The sequence below is a fragment of the Lytechinus variegatus genome, chromosome 1 (genome assembly GCF_018143015.1).
Source record: "Lytechinus variegatus isolate NC3 chromosome 1, Lvar_3.0, whole genome shotgun sequence".
Lineage (NCBI taxonomy): Eukaryota > Metazoa > Echinodermata > Echinoidea > Temnopleuroida > Toxopneustidae > Lytechinus > Lytechinus variegatus.
The window spans coordinates 17,434,312-17,461,264 of record NC_054740.1 but is presented as its reverse complement, the minus strand read 5'-3'; the positions used below and the strand labels follow the sequence as shown (position 1 = coordinate 17,461,264).

Below are 26,953 nucleotides of genomic sequence, written 5' to 3'. Positions count from 1 at the left end.
TTTGGCCATGTTGGGGTTTTTTGGTGAATAACCATCATATCTCTGTAAGTTTATTGGTCTAGTTCATAAAAAGTGGACATAAGAGTAACCATGTATCACTGAACATCTTGTGCGAGTTAGAGTAGTATTCAAAGTCAGCACTGCTGCTATATTGAACCGCGTGATGCAGGTGAGACGGCCAGAGGCATTCCACTTGTTCTAAATTTCGTACCGGGCGGTATGGTAGTGCGGTGGATCGTATTACCGAACACTTTTCATGAATTTGATCATATCAAACACATTATTCCAATAAAATTCACCAAACTTTCACCATAAATACACAAATACCTACAAAATATAAATATGCAGAAATTTTGCCAAAATTGTTTTTCATTTTTACGACATCAGCTTCCAATCGGACCTCTCTTCGTAAGTGAAATATTTTGGTCACTTGAAAAAGGCATCGTATTACCGAACATGTGTTTTCTATGGGAAAAGTTGGGAAAACAACATGGTTGACCTGTATTGTAAATTAGTAACACCTCAAAACCCTTTTAAAACATGTTCCAAACGATGGCGCATGTTGGTGACTTCCATTCCAATGCATTCGTCTTTGTGATTTTGTCGGGAAGATGCGCACGACCGCGAACAAAATTTTGATGTATTCCTTTGTTTTTAAACATCGCCGATTCGATTTCCTATATGATTTCGATTTTAGAAGCTTAACTGCCGATCCGATTTTCGATCTGATTTTTTATCTAATTTACAACATTAATAAAAACTATGCCAATTTTAATATTCTAACAAATCATCTTTCACAAATTTGTGTTAATTATTGTAAAGATTCATAACCAAAAAGAAAATATCACGAAACTCACTAAATCGAAAATCCCGCCGTGTTTTCCTAACACCTCTTCCCCGGATTACATCCGATTTTGATGAAATTTTCAGCATATTGCTAGTTTGATTTTTCTCTTTTTGTTCCGATCAACATTTTTTTGGGTGGACTTGACCATTTAATAACCAAGAAGCAAAACATTGGTACCTTAAACTGGGGTGACTTTAGACACAGGGGTGACTTTGGACACAGCAGAGAAGGGGCGTTGTTTCGTTGGTAATGTACATGTATATTTTTCAGTATTTGATCCGATAATCAGTAGTATCACAAAAAAGCATATAATCTAAGGAAAAATTTGGGTATTATTTCATACACCTAATAAAATCAGAAGAAAAAATGCTAAGAGATTTATTTTTCTCACCAAATTGGTGGAAGGTTTACCCATGGGGGCTTGTACATGTACTAACAGGTTACTATTCATTGGTGAATGGGGATGATAGTAAAATATCAGAAACAACTTTTTTCCTGTCTAAGCTGCGCCTGGCAACACATCGCAGCAGGCCCTCAACACAGAGACTCTACAGCATATGGACTGGGTATGAACTTTGCACATTGTTGTTTTGGACAAGTAATTACAATCAAAGACACAAGGGGAATACTGTAAAACAAACACTATAAAATGCTTGTTGTGCATTTGTTTCATTACAGGAAAATAAGGAAAACATTGAGGAACTTCGAAGGAAATTTTTTGAAGAAAATGCTCAAGGTTTGTTTCTTCTTTTTTTGCAATTTCATTAGATTTGGATGAGTTCAAAAGGCATGACTTTATGAATAATTTTCAGTGATTGTGCTAATTTCAGAAGAACAACCCAAAGAGAGAGGAATGTATTTGAACCTTGAAACTTCTGCAATAATCTATAAATATTCATATTTCTTTTCAAGCACTACTGTGTGGGATAAAAAAAATTATGAGTAGTCAAATGCAAAATACACGGTGATATTATCATTGGACGACTCATGTTTTTATTGAAAAAGAACAACTAAATCAATCAGTAATTTAGTGTTTTTAAGGAATTTATTTTTGTGATTTCTTGTCCAACAGATGACCCAGAGTTTGATGCGAGAGATTTGGACTGGATCCGAAGCTCTGATGCCTACATGTATCATGTCCTTCTCATTGGAAAGATGAACCTTGATATTGCTCTGGAAAAACTCACCAGGATATTGAAATGGAGGAAAGAATATGGAGTGAACGGTAAGTGAATTCACAGATGACAGTTTTATTCCATAGATGATACATAAATGAATAGATACACTGTAGATAAATAGATGGATTTGTAGGTAGGAAGGTAGATAGAAAGAATATGGAATGTTCAATAGTAAATCAATGTATGCAGCATCAGAATTTTGCCATACAAGATCTGTAGTTGATGAAATAAAAAATGGATGAATAGATTGATGGATGATTGGTTGGTTGGTTGGATGGTTGGATGGATGGATGGATAAATGGATAGATAGATAGATGGATGGATGGATGGATGGATAGATAGATGGATAGGTGGAGCGTTGTGGCCCAGTGGATTAGTCTCCGGACTTTGAAACAGGGGGTTGTGGGTTCGAATCCCAGCCATGGCGTAATTTCCTTCAGCAAGAAATTTATCCACATTGTGCTGCACTCAACCCAGGTGAGGTGAATGGGTACCTGGCAGGAATTTATTCCTTGAAATGCGTGTGCGCTGTAATCATAGTAATTACGGCAGCCAAGCTACAGCTGGGGTAATAATATCCAAGTCCTTTGGAAGCGCATAGAGACATTATTCATAATTGTGATATGTGCTATACAAGAACTGTTTATTATTATTATTATTATTATTATGGATAGGTAGATAGATAGATAGATGGATGGATATGTAGTAAGATGCATAGATAGATAGATACATAGATAGATAGATAGATGGATGGATGGATGATGTAGTAAGATGCATAGATAGATAGATAGATAGATAGACAGTCCTCTTAAAGACCACCATATGAGATATGAATGTATTGTCATAAAGCTGAATTTCTTTAGATCATACAAATCTGTTGACTTTTGGAAGTTTAACACATATGTATCTTTTTTTATTTCTCTTCAGACCTTACCTTTGACTCCTTCCCTGAATATCTCCAACAAATGGGTGGTTTATATTCTCATGCAACAGACAAGAATGGGCATAGAATCTGTAAGTACTTATCAGCTTATTACAAATAAAACATTCACTTGCATACTCACTATTTTAATGTCAAGCCTTTGTATACAGGGAATAATATTGCTTTTTAAAATCAAATTTTATTACTTTTTTTCATAATAAGAGAAAAGCTCTTAACTAAGTTATGTAAAATCTTATGTAAAAATCTGGTTCACAAAAGACTTTCTGTGTAGCAGTCTTTTAAAGTTATGGAGCAATTTGCGATGCTGCGATACCAGGAAAATTATTCCCTGGTAAGGTATACCTCATTATAAATATCAATGAAACATATTGAGTCAGAGTTATGCATCTGGAACTCTTGAGGACTTTCTCTTTCTTTTCTTCTTTAATAGGGATTGTGTTTTGTTATTCAGTTTGGTGATTGCTACATGTATTCTTATTTGCTATGTTTATATTGTGGAGGCTTATCACACAGAAAGGTAAAGAACAAAATCCCTGACTTAAAGTCTGAAAAGTCTGGAAAATCATGGAAAAAACATATTTGGTTAGTTACATGGAGTCACGTTTTTCAAATGGAAACTAACAAGTCATTAAAAATCTTTGAAATTATTCTGGGTTATTGGTCATACCTGTAATCGTACATGATTATTGCCACATTTGGATGTTCTGTGTGTTTTTGTAGAACTTGAATTGCTTCGATGGAAACCCAAAGACCTGAGTGTACTAGTCATGGAAAATATAAAACTGGTTCATGGAAACCCATAGAATTTATTCTTCAAAATGAATTCCTGAAAATATGTTCTGTTGGGATAATACATGTATGAGATAGAAAAGAAAGTAGGGTCTATATTCAAGGGAAATCCTGATCATCCAAATTCATTATCACTTTTGAAGAACACTTTGTGTTCTGAATCATCACATGATATTTGACAGGAAACTGCAAACTGTTCTCTGCTAACAAATAACTAGCTTGGATACTTGCCTCGATGTGCATGTTAGGGGATTAACTTTTGTTTTATAACAGCTATTTTTTCAGGTTATGATCAGTTGATCCTTGAAATCTTACAGAAAGGATAATTTATATTGCTTTGGATATAGGCCTACAGTTGAGGCCAGAAGTTTAAACACACACACCCAGGAAATTCAAAGAAAATTTGACACTTGCCAAACATCACAAAATTTACTATATCTTATAAAATATTTGTGCTATCATGATGAATTTGATATCAAACAAATAAGTATGTCAGGCCTCGAAATAGGATTTTTAGGGGGCAAGGCCATTTTTTTGAGGGGCACTTTTTCACTGAGGCCAGGCAGCAGAGGGCACCAAGGCCATACAGAGGGGCACCAAGGCCACTTTTTAAGGGGCATGTAATAAATTATTTGTAGGTGTTACAGTTTCGCGGCTTTGGGGGGGGGGCTTTCCATAGTTGATGTTATACATCAGATTCATTACCAAACCACATTATTTACTTATGAAAAAATGAACTTTACGCACGACTGGTGATATTTTTAACCTTCTTGAGCTACACGTCGCTGGTAAAGCTAAGGTATTGAATAATTTTTGAGATCGGAGAAAAGTTTTCCTCGCTCAGAAAAAAGGTGCAGACTTTCAAAAGGGGTACATTATATATCAGAAAAAGGGCACATTTATGAGAAAAAAGGGCACCACGGCCATATAAAAAAGGGCACATTTTTAGTGGCCGTAACTTTTAGCAAAAAGAAGAAGTGCATGACGGCCAGTAATGGGGGCATTGACGGCCATGGCCGTCAATGGCCTTCGATTATTTCGAGGCCTGAAATAAGTATGTCATACCCCTTCATCACATCGCTTAGTCATCAGGAGCTAAAAATATTTAGGTGTAATTTTTCCCCAAAAGTCTTCATATTTTAGACAAATTAGAAATCTATTCACAATTCTTCTGGGTGATCCCTGGCTTTGAATGGTATTAGATTCTGATATTGTTCTGTCATCTTTGTATTTAATCTAGTTATTTTTTCTCATCTAGCCTAGTTATAAAATCTATGAATAAGTTTATTTTTATATAAATGATGTGATCAATATTTTATTTCATTTATCATGTATGCACATAAAGGCTATTAAAGTGAGCCATTCATCATGACTACCAAGATAAAAATCTGAATTTTAATTCCGCTTTTCATGTTGTAGCTATACAATGTTAAACATAGATCAAGGCTCGACATTAGCGGTGGCCCGGGGCCACCAAAAATTCATCTCGGGCAACCATTATTGAAAAAATGTTAAGTTTTGGTGGCCCGAATCGGGCAACCAATAATTTTCAAAGTAGCGCAATTTTTCTCCCGATTTTGCATGCATTTATCAACCTTCTACAGTTAAAATTGCAAGCCAATTCGTCATGCGCCTTTTTTGTTAATCTACACACAAATACACACACACGAAGAGTGCATAGTCATGACAGTATGTAGGCCTACCACTAGCATACAGTACCTATTATTCAGCCGGCCGCGCCGGCTGTCTGGCTGAGCTTTGCATGCATGAAACCAATGCAGCTAGCTAGCTGTGCACGAGCAGACTATTCAGACCCAGGGAGCTGCGATACGAAATGTTACTGCTAAGAAATCTTCCCCAGAACTTTGGAAATCTACGTCAAAGTCACATTTTACACCAATGAAATGCCCTTCTACAGTCCATATTACTGAAACCTGATTAATTGCAAGCATTAAAAGGAGGAATTATGACCTCTCTTTTGACTCAAAAAGACCGATTTCCAAATGCATTAATACACATAGGTGAGTACATCACAGTCCCATATGTGCATTTGTATGTATGTTGATGTTTGGTTTATTTCGAAGCTGTGTCTCTTTGAGCCAAAAATAAATAGGCCGCTCTTTCTTTCTTGTTTACAAATGACTTCTTAAACCACTCTTAAGGAAGTAAATACTTTGGGAAGGCATTTCATTGACATGACATGTGATTTTTTTTTCCATCTTGTCAAATATAGGGAAGGAATTATCTCACTGTTTTTTCCAGATAACTTTTGCCATTTTATTTTTTTCTTTCATTTTTTTCAGTGATTAAACCATTTATACCCCTTCCCATTGAAAATACCTGATTAAAGAACATGTTTCTACTGAATAATAATAGTTTTCCCCATTTTTTGATAATTTGTTTTATTTATTTTTCTTAAATTTTCTTTTGTTTTTCTCAAATTTTTTTTATGACCTGTTCTTTGTTTTTTTCTTCATTTTTTTCTTTTGTTTTATGCAAAGTAAAATAACAGCAAGCACAATTTATATACAAGATGTACAAAGAATAGTGGTACGTGTTAGTGATTGCAGAATATTTCAGTTTGTTTTATTCATTTTTAATTAATGTTTTTCTTTATATTTTTCGGGCCACCAAACTTTATTAGTGGGCCACCAAAAAAAATTATTTGAAGGTTTTGGTGGCCCGAACGGGCCACCACCAAAAAAAGTTAATGTGGAGCCTTGCATAGATACATGTAGGCAAAATCTCTTTTGTGCACCTGAATGATTATTGAGAAGTCAGTAATCATCCACCGAAGTGCTAATAAACTAGTTTCCTGCATGTATCATCTATTTTTATCTCACATGTGTGAGTGATACAGCGACAATCATGTTATCAATACAAAACCTTAACCTAAGATTAATGCATGGAGGTACCTCCATGATAAAATGAATCTAACCTTGATGATAAAGGACTTTTGTGATTCAAGCAGGAAATACAGCATAATTAAAGTTTTAATGTAAATGAGAATGTTATGGATGTTTGGAAAATATAAATCTCAATTGGTAATTTGGTGATGAGTAGATGGTGACAAAGTTAAGAAACAGCTCTTTCATTTGTGATAGTCTTGTACCTCATTATTCATTTTATGTAAATCCTCAAGATAGTGATCAAAGTACACATACATGTACATGTAGGTCCAAAGAAGAAAATACAAACTTCACGTATGTGCACGAGATGGGAGAAGCGCTCGGGTAATGTATCTACAATGGCGCACAAGAGGGCGCGCATCCTAGTGAAGATCAAAAATTACTCTCGCTCAGTTTTACGACCAAGACTTCCGAGATTGCCCAAAGATTAATTCATATATAAAATCCCAAACTGGATTTCAACATCGTATAGCAATATAATATTTCCATTACAGACATATTTTACCACCGTTAGAAGTAACAACATTCAATTCCACAAAACTATCTCTTGGGAAGCATTTTACCTCAGCCGTCCAAACTTCCGGTTTCGTGCGACTTTTTTTAAGTAAGCAAAATTTACCCCGAAAGTTATGGTTTATCCTTTTAAAACCATAGTTTTTCCAGATTAAAAAATTAGATCAACGAAATAAGAGATTATTAGCTGATAAAAATCCCATCCATCACTTTTTTCTTAAAAGGAATTCGTGTTCTTGCGTGACCCTTTAAGGCCTTGCTGCGCACAGTTGCAAGGCGTAATACACGCGGCTCTATGGAAGCACGTCGTCTGCTCTGGGCGTCCCATACGTCATTTTCTGTGTATGGTTTTAAGGGCGTAAATGGGCTGTGCGGCTGAGCTCGGGGGCTGAGCTCAAGTTGAAGAATGAATCTGAGTCTGTATGCATGGTTATGGAATTAAAATTGCTAAAAGATATATGTAGAGCGTTGCATGAATCAATAATTTCATTAGATTTAAGGTTTATTAAGATGTAATATTGTACATTTAATCAGATATCCACCATTCATCCCTCTCAATCCAGCCAAAACAGTCAATGTCTACTCCACGTACTACCGTACCGCATTGACTGCACTCACCTCATAACATGTGAACCAATGTCTTTGTCATAATTTTTTTTACTTACTAATCTATTTATTTATTCACTTTAATTTGTCTCATTACAATGAATAAATTTGATCTTCATCTGTACCAAATAATTTATTACGTACCTTTCCCTTAATGATTTGATGGCAAATGTGTTAGTTTTATTCTGTTCATTCATTGAATATTCAATGATTATCCTGATCTTAATTAAATCATCTTTTGGCTTACCGTATACATTGAAATAACTGAGGCGTTACGAGGGAGTAGGCTGGGGGCAAATGCACGCTATGACTTTCCAATAGTGGGGCAGGGGGGGGGGAGGGATGGAGAAGAACGGGGGAAATAATAGGATGAAGGGGTTAGAAATAGATATTTTGGTAATGTACATGTAAATATATAACTAAGGCAATTGATTAAGGTTAATAATTAATATTTATTTGATAAAAATTGAAATTTAAATCATCTTGCTCATGGTCAGAAATAAAGGTGTACGTGATATACCCTCTCAAGGCCAAGGGTTGAATTTTCGCTGATGAAAAAAAAAAGATTTCATTGTCTGCATCTGTGAAGGGCCACACGTAAAGATATTTCCAACGTATTTTAATCCAACTTCATAGAACTGTCAACACACTCTTACCAAACTGATCCTCATAAAATATCAGTATCATAAGCTACGTTGGCTCAATCTAGAGGCTATACCCATATAAAAAAAATTAAAAAGAAGAGAAGATCACCATCTTGAGCAAAAAGCTGTAAGTAGTTACACACCACGGTTTCAATGAACTGTTCACCCAGTTCTTGAATTGCAAAAATCTTAAGATTGAAAACCATGACTCTAAGCAGAAGTAATATTTTTCTGGAGCCGGGGGATACAGGACACATGCAGTTGTCAAAGAAACTCTTAAGGGGAGATGATACTGGGGCAGTTTTGCATTTTGTTTCATTGAAGATTTTGTGAACATGTTTCGTGAATTTTGTGGTAATACCCCCCCCCCCGCACCCCTGTTGCGTACAGCCATGATAAAACAATTTATTTTTATCTTTAATTATTGTAAAAATTCTGTACCACTACGTGAATAGATAAACAGAGTCTTTCTACATCAATGAAGTAAAATTTAAAATAATTATATTTTTGATAATTAATAAATAAGGGGCACTATCCTGGTTTCACCACTCCATATTCACTTGGCATTTCGTCAGCGGCGGTGACTTCTTTCCTCTCCCATTGACTTTGTACACAACGAGCACACACAAGTGAAGAAGGGTGCCTTATTTCAGGATAATGTACCTATTTTCAATTTTTCATAATAATGAATGCCCCTGGGCCTGCTGATATATAGATTAATAATCATGATAATAGAACTAAAAAAAAATAATAAAATATTCTCTCAATTTTTAAAGCCAAGGATTTATTAAATACATGTTTAAAAATAACCCTAAATCAAGTCGAATAAACATTAGGGGCCTACTTGTCTGTATTTTTACAAGAAACGATTTAAAAAAAAAATTAATGACACCCCGGACCCCCCCCCCCCCTCGAAATAAAAAATTGAAATCAGAATATATCACCAAATAAAAAATCGATCTGGCTATTAAGTGGACTTCAGGAACTCCAGTCATATGAAAGTCATTTGGAACAAATACTACTAAACGTTTAAAATAGCCAAGAAACATTGCAATCACATTGAAGATAATGTCAAATGCAGCAAAAGCAGCGAACACCATTCCACGTACTTCGATGCGGGACTGGGTTCGCATTGCCGACGACACCGGCAGTGCATTGGATGGCGTACCGCTGGAATTTGAATTTCGCTGCTCGGAACACTGTATACGAGCATAAATTCCAAAATCCATTTTGAAGTTAAAATACAGTGAAGACACGTATCAAATCAAATAAATATTGAGTATTTTTAATGTGAACTTATGATTACCGTCGATCAGCATGTGTCAGGTAAATTTCACATTCTCACTCTATCGTCGTTTTCCGGAGATGAAATGAGAATTTTGCCCTAAATTCCTCCAAATCAGAATATCACTGGCTATCAAAGAAAAAGTAGTGGAGAAGGTTTTTTGTTATGGTATGGTAATGAGGATCCTCGTTCGTATATTATAAAATACAGTTTTCAACCAAAATCTATGGTTAGAAAGTTGTGATAATTTTCCCAAACCCTGTATTTTTTTCTCAAAATACGCTATTTTATTGCAAAAACACGTCTCAAATTCACCCTATGATTTGAGATATTTTCTCCTGAAAAAGCCGGCCTAAATAGGTTTATCGGAAAATATATGAATATTCATAAGCTTGCGTAGGTATTTCTCTCGCGATTGCTTTCTTTTGATGTGATTGGTTGAAAGGGAAGAAGAGGTAAATTTTATCTGAATATTTATTTTGAGAACGGACCGTTTGCTCCATTTTTAATGACGTCACTATGGAAAATGGACGCACGCGTTAAATGAGCGCATATGAACATACGTGACTTGAGTAAAACTGTTGAGGAAGACAATATTGTTTCAACTGCCACTTCTAACCAGTGGTCCTGAATTGTATTTGTTGTATATCAGGATACTACAATTGCAATGGATTAAGTTTGATATTGGTTGTAATGTAATTTATGAAATTGAACAAAAAAATACTTTCTAAATATATGGCTTGTCCAAATTGCTACTTATACACTGTATTGAAAATACATTTTTCTTCTACATTTAGGTGTTGGTTAATCTTAGCATTGTTTGAAAATGTATTACTGAACCAAAACTTGACTATATGAGCTACATGTGTATCAATTGTCACCAATCAATGGACTGGACATAACAAATTCATAGTCAAATGTTATTTCAGGTCAACATACTAGGATTCTGTTCTGATTAAAAGAAAATAGTGAAAATACTTTTTCTAAGAAATAATATGTGAGTTTTACTGATTTTTTTTTTGAAAGTGTAAGTTCCAATTCCATGAAACCTATGTATATATACATCATCCAGTACATGTACCACCAAGTAAGTATACATGTATATTCTTCTAATTAACTTAATTAAAATCTTGTAAACTCACAAGATATACATATGATTGTTACAGTAAATTTGATGCAAGATGTGTATCCAGATGATGACCTTTTCTACTACATCACTTAACAATGATGTTACATGTATATTGTCAATAGTATGGTACCGGGTAAAGCACTATCAGAAGGGTCCTGAGAATCAGATGTGGGCTAAAAAGATGACTGTTTACTGGTTGAACAAACTACAGAAAGAAGATCCAGAGAACAGGATTGTAGTATTAGAGGATATGACAGGTGCAGGAGTATCAAATATGGTGAGTTAGTGAGAAGAGGTTAACTGCACATGGCATTAGTTGGATGAAATGTTATTCCCAGACATGCCAACTGTCCTAATTTTATGAGCATCTTCCTGATTTTCAACTTTCAAAATGGCCTCAAATCAGGACTCCCTAGTTTCTTCAACTTCATGTGAGAAAAAAAATGGGGAAAAATCACCATAGACAAATTCATGCCCTTATTCCTCAATACATCTCAAATAACCTTGCCCTTTGGGGTTAAAGTTGCTAAACTCCAGGAGCTTTAGGGGTCACTGCCTTTTTGACCCCCACATAGGTTTATATAATATCAGAATTTGTTTGGAAGTAAAGTGTATCTATAGAACCCCCTACTTAAACAAAACTCATCAAAATAACATTAAAGTTGAAGTATGATTTTCCCCATTTTCTAAAGCATTATAATGTCTAAAATAATGTATCCACCTGTAAAGTCCTTATCAATTGAGAAATGTTTACTTGTAATATAACTCTTTGACAGTCAATATGTAGATCTTTGCAGTCCTGACGAAGATCCGCTTGATGAAATCATTTCTATTTCAGTCAACTCAAGTAGATTTTTCCTCCTCTTATTATGCTTCTCACATATCATCTTACAGGATATAGATTTGATTAGATTCAAGATCCAGTGCTTTGAGCTATACTTTCCAGCTCTAGTTGGTAAGTGTTATTATAAGGACCCTCAACCTTATCCATTTGTAATAGATTATATGTCATCAAGCTGCTTTATGTTCTTCATGGAGTTCTTCTTGGATTTTTACTGTATAATACTGCTTCAATTATACTGCGTTTTATACGAATCCTTATTGTTAACATTTTTTGCATAATTATTTACATCATCAAGATGTTATAAGTCTGGATAACAGTTCATGTTGGATTTAACCTGTATAACACTGCTTTCTTGCTGCCTTTTTGGACAGATTTTAATCAGCATTTCCTTAAAATTATAGTTTTGTGTTGGAACGCTTTAGGTCAAAATATCAAAGATTGTGATAACGTTTGTCTGAATGTATATTGTTACACTGGATTTTAACTTTGAGGATGGCATAAAAACTACATGCGTTTAAAAATTAAACCAGACATGATTTTTTGCAGTTAAGTCTGTGTAATGAATGCATTTTTTCTCTGGATATGCGTGTTTTCAATTTTAAACAACAGTTTTGTATTGATTTTTATCAGAGTATCAATTGGTTATTCCAAACTACCACTGACCAATAAAGGTATGATGTTTGAATGTGTTGTGTGACATGTGTTATACATGTACGTAATGCATTGTTTTTTGTAAATTACTTGTTCTGACTTACCTTTTATATTTGTTCTTTTGTGCAGAGATGCTGTATATCTATGATATGCCTTGGATACTTAACAGTAAGTATTTTGTTGGTATGTGTGCACTTTATATAAAATGTATTGCATTTTGAAGAATATTGGCATAACTGAGAGCATTAACATTTAGCTTTGTTCTCTTTAACTGTCATTAGTTACTGCCTCACTTGAATTTGAGGAGTTTTATTTGGAGGTACTGACTACTTGGAAGTTCATGTATTTTAAAAATCAAAGTGATAAACAAATCATACATGGGTCATTCCACGGGGTTGGGGCAACAGCACTTTTTTGTGTTCCTTATGAATTGTTAGCTTTATCCTGAAAATGTGTTTGGTGTTTTGATGTTGCAATGTGGTTTTGTTGGAAGGCAGTTATGTAAGCAATTACTTGATGCAGAAATAAAAATATTGAACTGCAAGAATTATTGATGGTGAGACTAAATGATGATGTCCAGACTCTTTTTTGGGGTACCAAGTGTGACATCCAAAATGGTCATTTTCAGTTGAAGATATCTAATCAAAAGATAAACTTAGTCAAATTCAAATGGCCATAATTGATAAAGCAACATTTGTTTAATAACAAAACAGTAATGGGATAGCAAATGAAAAGAGGCTTCATATCATAAATCATTCCTACAACTCGGCATACCACCGTTACATGCGATGTCCGCGTTTATTTTTTTCTGTAACGGCGGTAAAGTGGTAAATAACTATAAGTCAGATATCATTTTTTCCAAAGTTATGTGTCAGAAATAAAGGGCAGGCAGTAAGCAACTTTTCATCAAAAGATTAGCTTTGAAAACCTATGATAATGTCATTTAAATTAATCGAGTGTCGCCGATGTTTTGGGCGATGTCCGGGTCAAATTTGTAACGGTGGATCACATTTCATCGCGTATGTAAGAAGGAGACACCGGAGAAGAGACCGTCGTTGTATCAGACGGACGGGATGTTAGCCGCGATCCACATGCACATGAACAGCCACGATGTCGGGCGTTTTGAAGCATCGCAGTTGGGAATCTTCCTGCGATGTCCGTGAAACGGTGGATTGGATCTCCACGATGTTTTCCCTTTCAAAGCAACGTAAGTACGGAGATTTATCCCGATACTCGTATTTTGAAATTAGTTAAACCTTATCTTTAAAATGTGGAACTATATTACCATGCAGAAAGTGTTTTTAAGTTTGAAAAATCTCGCTAATTTTCCATTATCTTTCACTTCGGTCCCACATGTAGCTTCTTGTGTAAGTAAAATATGTAAATTAAGACATCGCCGTGTTTGTTTCCAGATTTGCTGAATGGTTCCAAAGAAAATGTTTTTATTACTGTGATTCCGTGCAAACATGTTTTGAATGGTAGCTGACATGATTCAATCGTAATTTAGTTGATTTTTTTACACCGAAATATGTTGATTCAATAGGCCAATGGATACTCAGAAACAGCTCTTTCACTGGTGATCATGACGATCACGATGACATCTCAATTTGGTACAAAATTTCTCCTTGTTTAAATTGGCTCCTACTGATTCTAGGAAATATGGGTATCAAAGACCTGAGGATCAAATTTGAATTTGCAAAAAAAAATGAGAATTTAGAACCAGTGGCAGCGCCACGGGGGAGGCAGACCCCCCCCCAAAAAAAAAAAATAATTTTTTTTTTCTGCTCGTCAGCTGATCCCAGCCCGAAAGGAGGGGGGGGGGGGCAAAATAATTTTTCTGTTACTACCCCCCTACACATAGTAGATGTGCTTTGTGTATGATGAAGCATGGGAATAATTCAATTACTAGTAATTCTTAGCTGTAGGCCTAACCTTCCCAAAACTTTTCATCTTGTTGAATGTTGGTATACTTTTCAGCACTTATTCTTTTTCCCTCATTTCTTTCTCTGTTTTTTCAATTGTATTTTTTTTATTTCTATATATTCAATTGTTAGGGACTTTTTCAATCGTATTTTAATTTCTATTTATTCAATTGTTAGGAGAGGGGGTGGGTATTTGTTTTATCAGAAAGCAAAAGCCTGTGTGATTGTTTTCAATGTGATTTTTTTATTGCAATATAACGACATTTTAAAAACATGTACAAGTGAACAAAAGAAAATGTGACACAATCAAGTTTGTTTCACAAGAGTTTATTTGCTGTATCAAAAGGTAAATTGCAGATTTGAATTCCATTAATTCATTTAATTCCAATAAAACATGAATATATTATGTAATTGCTTGAACAATTAAACTTCAGAGATGAAAATTAAATAGGATGGTCATACAGAACTAAATGGAATTGTCAAGAACCACCCTTGATTATAATGCAGAATAAAATTGGATTAAATTCATTGAGAAACGAAATTGAAGTAAAGATAATTTATGAAAAGGTACAGGTAATGGGCAAGTAATTGTATTGTCAAAACAAAGTAGAACACAAAAGCAAATACAAAAATCTTTGTATAAAACATAACTTTATATTTAATTTATGAACTATGAAATGATGAATTCTATTTGCTATGAAAAAATACAAAGTGAGGGTTCTTGTGTATTTTGCAAGAACAGATCAGATTCCTTGTCATTGCCCTAGTAATCCACCCCCCCCCTTACTTTAATGAGAAAATGTCAAGACATGTACATGAGTAAATGATTTCATATAATATAAAATATCGTGGAAACAATCCAGCAAGTTTTGTTGATTAAAATGTAATAATTTGAATTGTGTAAAAAAAATAGTCAAACTTCCAAATACTATTTTTCTCAAATAACTACAGGTAGCCTCTGTTGAAGGTTAAAATGTATATCTTCAGTACATGAAGTGTCAATCTGGTGACCTGTACTCCTGGCCTGATGGCGAGGCACAATTCTACCTCTATCCATTGGGTCACCGATCTTCTTGAAGTTCATAAACTTGTAACCTGAATGCAGAGAGAAATATTGCATGTTATTTCTAATAGTCAGGTTTAGTGTACAGTGTAATACATTTTTTTACATTTGCCAGTAAGAAGTTTACCATATAGTTTTTAACTAAAGGAAAAGATTGTACTTTGCAGTTTTATACTTGAACATTTATTAGAATAGCTTAGTAGAAATAGTACATTTTACTCTCTCATTCACAACTCTATGTTCAAACAACAGGTGTAAGTTTTTTTATTCAATTTGTCCACTAAGTACTTTACAATTGTCCTTTTGGCATGCTGGAACTTAATGTTTTATCCAATGCATCTATTCCAGTGATGACATGATTATATTTTAATTAAAGTCACTTAGAACTACAATACCATGTAACTGAGGTAAAACAAATTAGAGTAAACAAATTGAACAAGTTATATGTGTAAGGTATTAATGCATTGTCCATGAATTGCATGCCAACTTTGTCTTGTTTTGTCTTGAAAAACCATAGCTTAGAAGAACTAAACTAGTACCTTTTCCCTACATCTTTTTCACCCGAGTATTGTATCAAAGGTATCAAAATTATAATCGTGTACATGTATGAATTAAAAAAAATTTACCTGTTCATTGATATGCATTTCAGAAGCTTGCCTGTAGATGTTGTATTTCTACACTTGAGTAAGATGAGTTAACTCGCATTTAGTGTGTTGATAAGTAGAATGTCAAGTCATACTATTCAATATGACCATTACAAGGACATGATGTCCATGTAACGGTGGTATGTACATTTGAAAGTGATATCTTTAAGGAGATATTTTAAAGTAATAAAAGATTTGGAGATCATAAGCTAGCACTCTTGTTTTTTCCCTTTAGACAGAAACATATGTTTCAAGAGATAGACGGAAGTGGAACCTTGAGGATTACCGTAGTATTATTTTAAATATAATTTATCAATAATTTTGTACATTTTTCCTTGTTTAAACTCTAATTTAAATTGCTTTTATTTGCAAAGAATTTGACATGAAAATTGTTTTTCTTTAGTATAATCAATTGATCTTGTGCAAATATTCTAAGGCATAAAGTGGAATTTGGTGTGTATTGGCCATTAATGGACCTTAACTTAACAATGCTTCAAAGTATACCTCTGTTACTGAGACATGATGTCCATGTAACGGTGGTACGGTATGTACATTTGAAAGTAATATCTTGAAGGAGATATTTTAAAGTAAAAAGATTTGGAGATCATAAGATAGCACTGTTTTGTTTTTTCCCCTTTAGACAGAAACATAAATGTTTCCAGAGATAGACGGAAGTGGAAACTTGAGGATTACCGTAGTATGATTTTAAATATAATTTGTTCATAATTTTGTACATTTTCCCTTGTTTAAACTCTAATTTAATTTGCTTTTATTTGCAAAGAATTTGACATGAAAAATGTTTTTCTTTAGTATAATCAATTGATCTTGTGCAAATATTCTAAGGCACAAAGTGGAATTTGGTGTGTAATGGCCATTAATGGACCTTAACTTAACAATGCTTCAAAGTATACCTCTGTTACTGAGACATGATGTCCATGTAACGGTGGTAACACCAAAAATAGAAGGTTAGGCCAGAAAGAGTAATTGAGTTTTTCCAAAGAGAATATTCCATTCTGTTGAGGCATGACTTCTCTCAACTATTTAGTTCTACATGCCATCATAAATTCAATTTTCTAGACTGGTGAGAAAAAAGAATGACACAGAAAATGGCACTGGTATACACACAGAGCATCAAGTTCCATTTATTGATGCTAAATCTATCAAAATATATATGCCATGTTGGAAAGTGTGGAATAAAGTGACTAACAATGTAGTTAGCAACATATTTATCAAGAGTAATGGAGATCAACCCCTTTATTTTGACAGTGGGAGAGCATAGTCTTAGCAAGGATGATAAATGATGTCCATGTAACGGTGGTATTTTGTCAAATCTTGTTTCTCAGTTTACTCCAATATGCAGGGTGGTATCAAATGCCTGTAAGTGGATTTAGTTGAAGGATTGTCCCATGAAACATATAAGAAATAAAACATTTCATTTATTACATTTCTATTTTTTGACCCTGATGTCACAATTTTTGCCCCAACCCCATGGAATGACCCATAGTTAACCTGTGTTATGGTAGATTTTTGTTTTGTCTCCATCCTGACAAGAAAGTAGGATTCTTAGTTTTTTTCCTCCTAATGGTCTTGACTTTAAATAGGGTAAATTAGCCCAGGGATAGATTCAGTTTGTCCATATTTACAGCTCTGTCAAGAAGTTCCACAGCTTGACAAACATATTGTCCACCATCTTTGCCACATTCGGGGTCTCACGATAACTTTCCTGATCCCTAGTTTGTCAGTGCAGAAACTGGAAGATTAAATGGAAAAGACGCCGAGCAAGATCTATAATTGGCTTGTAGAAATATTGGCAATATGCCTTTATAAGTATTGAAGTTTTTAATGCCTGACTTGTGGACCGATAAGAATCCTCATCTTATATTATTTCCACCCTTCCCCTTTGTCTTCACACAGCTCTATGGAAGATTGTTGAGAAGATCCTCTCCCAGCAAGCCAGAGAACACATCAAGTTTATCAGAGGGAAAGAGGTTCAGACCTACATGGATCCAGAATCATTACCAGCACATATGGGCGGCACAGTGAGTACATGATAACATAGTTTTGTAAATTTTTAGGGGCCTCCAGCCCCCGATCCCACCAGTATGCCAGTGTTTAAGTTTTACAAATAAATTAGTTGAATTTACCTGTTGTCAACTAGAACTGGGTAGTCTCTGTACAATGCCTATGAGAATTTCAGAAATCAGTATTTAACAGATTAATGCAAGCAATTGCGATGGTGAATTGGCCTGCATATAAAAGAATTCTGTAGACATATATGTAGGTGGAGCCTCGCAGCTTTGAACACACTGTCGTCGTGTACCGTAACCACATCAGCAACACTGATATGTTATTGAGCGTGCGATAATGTAGCGATGAGAATCGCTGATACATTGTTTGTGTTAGAATTTGTTTAAGTGGGTCTACAGCTCTACTCCCCCTATAGGATCTTGAGATAAGGATGTGGATAAAGGCCAATGGAATAGTAGGATTTTCAATAGCTTATAACAGTGGGTTGTAACTTATTTCTTTTAGGATCCCTATGAGTGGGTCAACATCCTTGAGGATCATGATATTGAGGATGCAGGTGAAGGGTTAGATCTGATGAAATTCATCTTGACCAATGGAATAGTAAGATGCTAGTAGCTTTAACAGTAGGCTGTGACTTATCATTTCTGTTAGAATCCTATGAGTGGATCTGCATCCCTGAGAATCAGGAGATTGAGGATGATGAAATTCATCTTAACCAATGGAATTGCAGGATTTCAGTAGCTTTTAACAGTAGCTTATAACCTCTCATTTCTATTAGGATCCCTATGAGTGGGTCTACATCCCTGAAGATATGAGGTGGAGGATGATGAAATTCATCTTAACCAATGGAATAGCAGGATTTCAGTAGCTTTTAACATTAGCCTATAACTTATCATTTCCATTAGGATCCCTATGAGTGGGTCTACGTCCCTGAAGATCATGAGGTGGAGGATGCAGGCGAAGAGATGGAGGATGATGATGAGGAGAAGATTGGAGATGCGTCTTTCAGATCATTGGATGGTGACGGAGATCCATCTCTCTTACCCATTGTTAATGCAGCTCGGTCGTTAAGACAACCTAGGCAACCAAAAAAGGTATGTGAAGTGACTCTTGTCTGTAAAGACTGCTCAAGGGAAGCAAAAAAAAAAACAAAAAAAAGTGATAAGAGTGACTTTTACATGCATGTTTGATGCATTTGGTTTGTTAAAGGGCAAGTTCACCCTGAAGAAAACTTTGTTGTAAAAATAGCAGAAAAAATAGTAAAAAATATTGGTGAAGGTTTGAGGAAAATCTGTTAAAAAGTAAGAAAGTTATTAGAATTCAAAGTTTTGGATTTGTGACGTCATAAACGAGCAGCTGCCCCATGTGTTATGTAATATAAAATGCATGAATTTCAAATTTTGTATGGTTCCTGATGACTTAATTTTGTTTTCTATTCATGATCGAGTGTGAAATGATTTGTCTATTGATATACAAATGGTACAATGAAAACCATTTTCAATTTTTTGAGAAAAATACATTTCTTTGATTTTTTACCATTCGCTATGTATGAATGCTGCTCGCATTTGATGTCACAAATCAAATAATTCAAATTCTAATAACTTTTAAATTATTTTATGAATTTTTCTCAAACTTTCGGCAATACTTTTTATTATTTTTTCTGCTATTTTTACAATAAACTTTTTGTCAGGGTGAACTTTCCCTTTAAATTGCCTTTGGTCTATACCCAATTTGTCTATTTTCCGTTTGGTCTCATCCCATATTGTCTATCTCTACTTCATCGACAACCAGTTTGTCTACTTACCATTTGGTTTGATTGCTATTTTAGTAATTTACCATTTTGTCTAATTCCAGTAAGGCTGTAACCAATTTTAATATCCACCAGGTATAACATATGATTAAATGAGTTGCTGATGAACCCACTTTTCATTTGACAAAGTGAAAAAAAAAAGACCGAAATGGAAATAAGACCAACTGGGCATCACGCTAAATGAGAATGATAATTATGAAATATTTCTATATTAAATGAAAGTGCCATAACTTTCCAATTGTATCTGATTTATTAGAAAATTTTCAGTGCTATGTTTGTTATTAAAATCAACCTGTTGGTAGGAGCTTGTCCCTTGATCAATAGAGAAAATGGAGTGGGGGGGGGGGGATGGCACTTCACTCAATTCCTATACTTATATACAAATTTGGAAAACCGCCACTACCTCAAGCTTTTTACACCCTTTATGTGTGTATCATCTCAAATAGCCAAATTTCTTGAAACACATGTATTCCTGGTCATGTACTTGTACAGAAATAAAGTTGAGTACCCCCCCCCCCCTTTATCTCTCTTTCTCTCTGAACTTTCATCAGAAGTATGAATTTAGAAATGACTCATCATCTTGTCTTGGTCTTTGTCCTTTATAATATTATGATATTTACTCTGTCTTGTTGAATATTTACATGTACACAATCTCTTTCTAAAGCCACCTTTGAACTTTGAAACATTAGCATCGTGCTCTCAAGATCAGGGAGCATTTCATTAAACAAATAGTCATTGATTTTCACTCTCTGTTGTTATAAGCTACCGAAATCCCAGCATCTGATTGGCTCAGTGCAAATGTATCAGTGAAAATAACTTACTATTTGTTTCATGAAACACTCCCCTGATTAGCATGTTTCATTGACTATAGACGTACATGTATACTATACATCCTTATTGCCGTGTTGACCTGGGATCCGAATGAATTTATAGATCATACGAAGTTTCACTTTTGGAACATTTTATATCTGTAGTTTTAATTATTAGTTTTGAAATGCGATGATGTACTGCAGTCTTGATTAGTTCAGTTTGTGCTGTCTGTTGATGTGTGTACTTGGGAAACAATTAGATTCTAGACATGGATGGTGTTTTGTCTCAAAATGTCACTTCAGACAATACAAAGCATGTAAGTAGTGCATGATTTATCTATGGGGCAAAGCTCACCTTTTCATTGGTATTAAGGAAGTTTATCCATTTTTTTTGTACAATGTAAGTCTATGTATTGTATTATTCATTGTTTTTTTAATCACTTTGTGCAATTTTGATGTTATTTTTATTGAATTGTGGAAATAAAATGAATTGAATTAAAGTAGGGGTAAATATAATTAAAGTCTGTGTTCAGATAAGGTACAGATACAGTAGTTGGGAATTGTATAAATGTCCTGATAATCCAATCTTGCAAATGTGCTGCCATTGTTACATGTATCTTTTTTCATTATTGACTGGTTCTTGATTTTTATTGATTAGATTTTGCACCCTCAGCAATGTTTTATGTTATTACATAGGGGCCCATCAAATACCTATCTTACAAATTTAGTGATTGCTTGTCAGGAAGCTTGTTTTGCATCTTGAATATATTAACCCATGATGAGTGTACTTAGTTTTATACCTCCCTAAGAATTATCATTTCTTTTTTTTGAGGGGGGGGGGGGGTGTCAGAGAACCATCTCATTTACTTCAGATGTTTAATAATAAATTTTATCAATAAATGTCAGATTTTACACAATTTTTTTTCATGATACTCCATGATGCTGACAATTATGATAGTGAAAATGAATAATCTGTAGATTTGTTTGATTTACATGTATCTTAATTTGATTGAAAAAAGCTTTTATTACTCATAATATTGCAGTCCACAGGCAAATGGCCAAATCATGTTCAGTGTACATTAAAATGCCATCAGCAACGTTTGAAGAAAAAAAATCTTGGATTAAATCTATACTGCATTAAGCACTGCATCAGTGGCATTCAGTGGAATTCCAAGCACCATTACATGTAACGAGCATTGAGTGAATTTAAGAAATTTTGCAAATTTCGAGTGAAATTTGGACGATAACGCTTGGAATTCTCACTATTCATTGGATCTTATCTTTTATTACTGGAATGGAGGTTTATCCCATCCCCTTGTGTGCACAATTGAAATTGAAAAAAGTAGTAAAACATATACCATTTGTTTTCAGGTTCACTTTCAAGATGATGTTGATGGCAAGGAAAATGTTGATCCAGATCATTCGTCATCAGGTAGAAAAATTCAAGTGAGTTTGTAAAAGAGCCTCCCTTCCTTTGCTTCTCCATGCCCACTTTCTGCAATTGTTTTATCCTGTATGTTTTAAATACAGAAATATGAATTTTGGTGTAATGTATAGAGTAATGAATTGGGACATCATTTGTGTGTGTGCATTTCAGGAATTTCATGACCCTATTTTAGTAGAGCAATGTAAAAAACCTGCACACTCCAAATTTGTGTGATGTTCTGTATACTTATTATGGGTATCCTGTGCAAAAATACTTCAACAAATGTCATTCTGAAAGAAGAGCTTGAAATTGCTTTGCATAAAAATTCTTGTAAATATATATATTACTTAAATGAATTGTTATTACAAGCAGTAAATATTGTGCATACAAGAATATGCATAAAAATAATGATTTTGATATTCCTTAAATTCTGTATCCTAAAGAAAAACCGTGTTTTAAAAATTGTTATGACAATGATGGATTTGAAAAATCAATTTGCATCATTTCAATAGTATTAGCCCTATGTATGCTGCTATGATAAACAAGTTTGACTAAATTGAAGTCGGTCTTCTTTTCTAAAAACTTCATACATATTTCATGTCTTTTTTCCCTCTTTTTATTACTCTGCAGCGGAAACTTGGCAGCCACCGTAGAAAACCAAAGATTATGGAAGCACATGCTGGGCCATTAGTGACCATTAGGTAAGACAAAAGACATCATCATCATCATCATCATCATCATCATCATCATCATCATCATCATCATCATCATCATCATCATCATCACCATCATCATCATCATCATCATCATCATCATCATCATCATCATCACCATCATCATCATCATTATCATCACCATCATCATCACCATCATCATCATCATAATCATCATCATCACCATCATCATCACCATCATCATCATCATTATCATCATCATCGTTATCATCACCACCACCACGACCAACACCACCATCACCATTGTCACCATCATCATCATCATCATCATCACCAATGTCACTTCTGACATCAAATGAGTGAAATGACAATGTTCTCCCAATCTTCCAGGCCTGGTGAACTACTTGTCTTTGCACCTCCTGCTAGTATATCAGGTTCAGAGGGGATTTCAGCCAGCTTAACCATCACTAATACCACCGATAAGAAGGTTGCTTACAAGGTCAGTAATAATTTTTGCTTCCTTTATTTCCTTATTGTTATGCCTTACACTGTTGTAGACACGTGTCCTCATTTTCTGCCTGTCCGTCCCATTTTCATTCTCAAGGTAACTAAAGAACAGTTTGACAGATCAAATTCAAACTTGGTCCAAGTAGCCATATTGGAGGGATGATGAGCTGATCTGATTTGAGGGTCATCAGGTCAAAGTTCAAATCAAATGGTCATTATATACCTGAAAGTATCTTGTTCTCATGATAACTGAAACATTTGAGGTATTCATATGTGATGATGAAATGATTTGATTTTAGGTTCACAAGGATTAGTCAAAGGTTGGTTAGTTCATCACTGAAATTTAATTATATTAGGTATGTAATATAGTACATTCTTTATATGGCAACGGCAGAGGCATCAATTTTCACTATGTCCAGTTGAGAATCTATCTCGTTTGTTTTATCATTGTGAATTATAATCCAGCCTTTATCCATTATTTCTTTAAAGTCTCCTAAGGTAGGCTGCAAATTCTTCAAGTTTTGATAATATAACTTTTCTTTTTTCTTTTTTTTCTTATTCCAGATGAAGATAACTACTCCGGAGAGGTATAAAGTTAGGCCTAGTATGGGTCCTATCAACCCAGGCTCTTCAATACATATTACAATTACACTTCTCTCAGGTGAGCCTTCATTGATAATGTGAAAATTATATCCTGTATATCAACTTTTTTTACTAAAAAAAGTGGAAAAAGATGTAAGCAAATTCAAGTAGAAAATGAGAAAATTATACAATTTTGCCAAAAATTTATTCAGATCAGTTTAGATTTAATTATAGTGAATTAAAACTGAAAATGAGCAAAATTTTATCCAATATTCATTCAATATCAGATTCAGTTTGGATTATGTCAACAAAAAGTCCCAAGACTTACAATGTGAGTTTACAAAAAACCTTTAATAATACAACTGAGATGAAAATTCTAAATGAGTTATGTATAGATATATAAATATTCAATTCTGGTTAGAAACAAATACCGGTAAGCCTATACATAAATGAGAAGTAGCAATATGACAGAAATCAATAATTACAAACAAAATAGAAACATGAATGGGTCAGATGAGTTTCTCCCTGTATCCTTTCCCTTATCATTGGCATTAATTGTTAAATTTATGAAGAAAAAAAAAATTAAAAAAATATCATCTGTCCTAATTTGTTGTTAATTTTTTATTTGATTTTCTGAAGTTTCACCAAATAACAAGCATTTTTAATACTTTTTTTTTACTTCAGGTCCCGGAGAGTATGTGGTAAGAGATAAGTTCTTAATCATGAGCAGTGATCCTGGTGATGCATCGTTTAAAACCACCTCAGAAATCACATACTTCTGGAAGAATGTTCAAACAGAAAATGTTGTGGAGCACAGGTAAGGCTTCATAGATGATGGAGGTCAGAGATAAGCGCTGCTGAATTCTGTTGCTGAAAGTGATATTAAATGAATATCATTATGTTTAAAAATTGTTGTTGGTGCAAGAACTCCCTTAAACACCACACTTTCGCGCATTGCATTGCATGCAAAAGTGCCCTCAGTAGCACACATACTTGAAATGTGCAACTTAATGTTTCTGTCCTGATACGGTGCGTGAAAATGTTATGCTAAGGGCGTTCTTGCACCAACATGACAAATGTAATGAAATGTTTATGAAAAATATCACTTGTGAAGTTTTAGTTTGGAGGCTGCAGAGTCCCTAAACAATACGGCCACCAGTATGGCTGTGACTACACCCAAATTGTGTTCCATAAAACTTTTCAGCAGTTACTCATTATATTTTGAATGTAGGGCATCTAGGGGACGACCATTTCATATTATTCTTCCTAAATATTGAAATGATTTGATTTCTTGCAATGAATTTTTTCCATCTGTCCCCAACTAGACAAGGTGCGATGCCAAATGTGGTGTTGAATGTTGGTTTTGAAGTAAAACAAATGCTAGCTAGCCATTGTATCAAAATTGATTAGGTCTCTCTCACTAAGTGTTGAGCAGTTGATACTTCAAGTTTTGATTTGCAGACCACTTCAGCAATCTGTTATGCTCTTAAAACTTACACTTGACACCATACTTGATATCACCTAGTGGAATGATATCCTGTGGTATTTCTTGACTCATCATGAGCAAGTTCTTTTGAGTGCTTCTCTTCACTTACTTACCAGTCAGATAGTAATAATGAACATCTCAATAATAAAAAAATCCAATGTTGAATGATTATGTATACTTTTTAATCTCATCTAACTTTGAATCAAGATGTAAATTTATGAAAATAAAGTGATAATTTTGTATTTATTACAGGATGAGTTGCATATTTAATCCCTTGAAGAGCTCTAAAGGAGAACCATCACATCCAACAGATAAGAATATGCAGAATGTACTTGATAAGGTAAGAGAAACAGATCAATATCAAAACTTATTATGCATCTGTTGGAAAAATAGAAAACCTTGGAATACTGTTTGAATATGAATTGTTAAATTGCAGGTCAAATGTCAATTTTTACAGCTCATTATTGGTTTGAGTTTTTATTGCTTCTGTTGGCTTAGGCACAACAAACTTAAAGTACAGGTCAAGTTTGAATCATACTACTTGTCAAAGTTCACTGCTTATTTTATATGCACATTGGTTTTGAGATGACAAGCTTGGGCATTTGGAATATTATTTTTTTTCTCAAGATTTTATAAAGGGGTGCAAAGGTGTGATGGTTGTGCTTTGCCAATTTAGGTGTAGGGACTTGTTATCAGAAAATTTTGATTCTTTTTTTTTTCTTCTTCATAATATTTGAATAAGAATGTTAAATGATGGATAATGCCTAGCTAAGAATGTGTTAAATTGTTTGTTTGATTTTAAATTTCTTTTTTCTGAAATTTGAATTTCAAAGCAGAATTTAGTGATTAAACTTTTTAAACATTATTTTGACAGTTAAAATCAATGGAAGAGCAGATGAGTGAATTAAGGAGTCAGAATTCTAGAATGATCTGGTTACAGAGTTTACTCTTCTTCATCATCATGTTAGTCTTCCTTTATGTCTTCATTTTCAAAACCAACGAGGGCGCTGTTCTTTCTCCTGCTCCTCCGTCACCTTGCTCTGAGGCCACTGAGAAGTTCTTACGAGGAGCGAGAGAAGGCTTGTAATTAATAAAAATCTTCAGAGTGTGTTGGACGTAGATTTGTATTGACATGAATTAGACTGATCTATGGCAGGTCATTTACTGCTATTAGGTTGGATTTAACCATTGCAAGCCATTCCAGGGTATTAAGGTTTCAAGTTCTTCAGACTGATAATAGTATGATTTGAATGAATGATTTTTTTTTTCTTTTCCACTAAACCTTACATAAAAAGAGTGTTACATTACATTATCAATCCAACTTTGCCACATGCAAAATCTTTTTTTTTTCATTTCCAATAAACCTTACATAAAAACAGTGTAACATTACATTATCAATCCAACTATGCCACATGCAAAATTACAGATCACAATTTTTGAAAGTGCAAATGGTGCAGATTAATTTTTATTTAATTTACTTTATTCTTACCTGTTCCTTTTTCTTTTCTACACCTTTTTCCTTTGTCTTTTCTCATTTTTTTTTACCTTTTCCTTTCTAAGACTACTTTTGATGTTGATGAAGGTGGCATCTCTACATCATGAATATGGAGTAGTGAGTCAACATTTCTTTTTTATTTTGTGATATAAACTTATGTAAAATTTTA

The 26,953-nt window shown here is 34.2% G+C and overlaps 1 protein-coding gene and 2 long non-coding RNA genes across 4 annotated transcripts in view; 2 read left to right on the top strand and 1 right to left on the bottom strand.

Moving 5' to 3' along the window:
• LOC121407611 (motile sperm domain-containing protein 2-like) overlaps positions 1-26,953 on the top strand; it is a 28,355-nt gene extending 1,402 nt beyond the window's left edge. Inside the window, exons 2-16 of one of the 2 annotated variants that reach the window (XM_041598771.1) lie at positions 1,526-1,583; positions 1,920-2,072; positions 2,953-3,039; positions 10,966-11,120; positions 11,738-11,798; positions 12,468-12,506; positions 17,882-18,006; positions 18,901-19,089; positions 21,986-22,060; positions 22,671-22,741; positions 23,105-23,213; positions 23,786-23,882; positions 24,488-24,620; positions 25,542-25,629; positions 26,164-26,953. In XM_041598771.1, coding sequence (XP_041454705.1) covers positions 1,526-1,583; positions 1,920-2,072; positions 2,953-3,039; positions 10,966-11,120; positions 11,738-11,798; positions 12,468-12,506; positions 17,882-18,006; positions 18,901-19,089; positions 21,986-22,060; positions 22,671-22,741; positions 23,105-23,213; positions 23,786-23,882; positions 24,488-24,620; positions 25,542-25,629; positions 26,164-26,376 — 1,653 coding nt within the window. In that variant the 3' untranslated portion in view covers positions 26,377-26,953. The remainder of the gene's footprint in view (positions 1-1,525; positions 1,584-1,919; positions 2,073-2,952; positions 3,040-10,965; positions 11,121-11,737; positions 11,799-12,467; positions 12,507-17,881; positions 18,007-18,900; positions 19,090-21,985; positions 22,061-22,670; positions 22,742-23,104; positions 23,214-23,785; positions 23,883-24,487; positions 24,621-25,541; positions 25,630-26,163) is intronic. The other variant, XM_041598780.1, reaches the window with a different exon arrangement.
• Positions 12,908-15,935, top strand: LOC121407621. The gene is made up of 2 exons (XR_005968936.1): positions 12,908-13,545; positions 15,212-15,935. It is a non-coding gene; the product is annotated as an uncharacterized LOC121407621 (long non-coding RNA).
• Positions 15,217-16,497, bottom strand: LOC121407629. Its single transcript, XR_005968937.1, has 2 exons — positions 15,950-16,497; positions 15,217-15,355 (listed from the first exon to the last, which is right to left on the bottom strand). It is a non-coding gene; the product is annotated as an uncharacterized LOC121407629 (long non-coding RNA).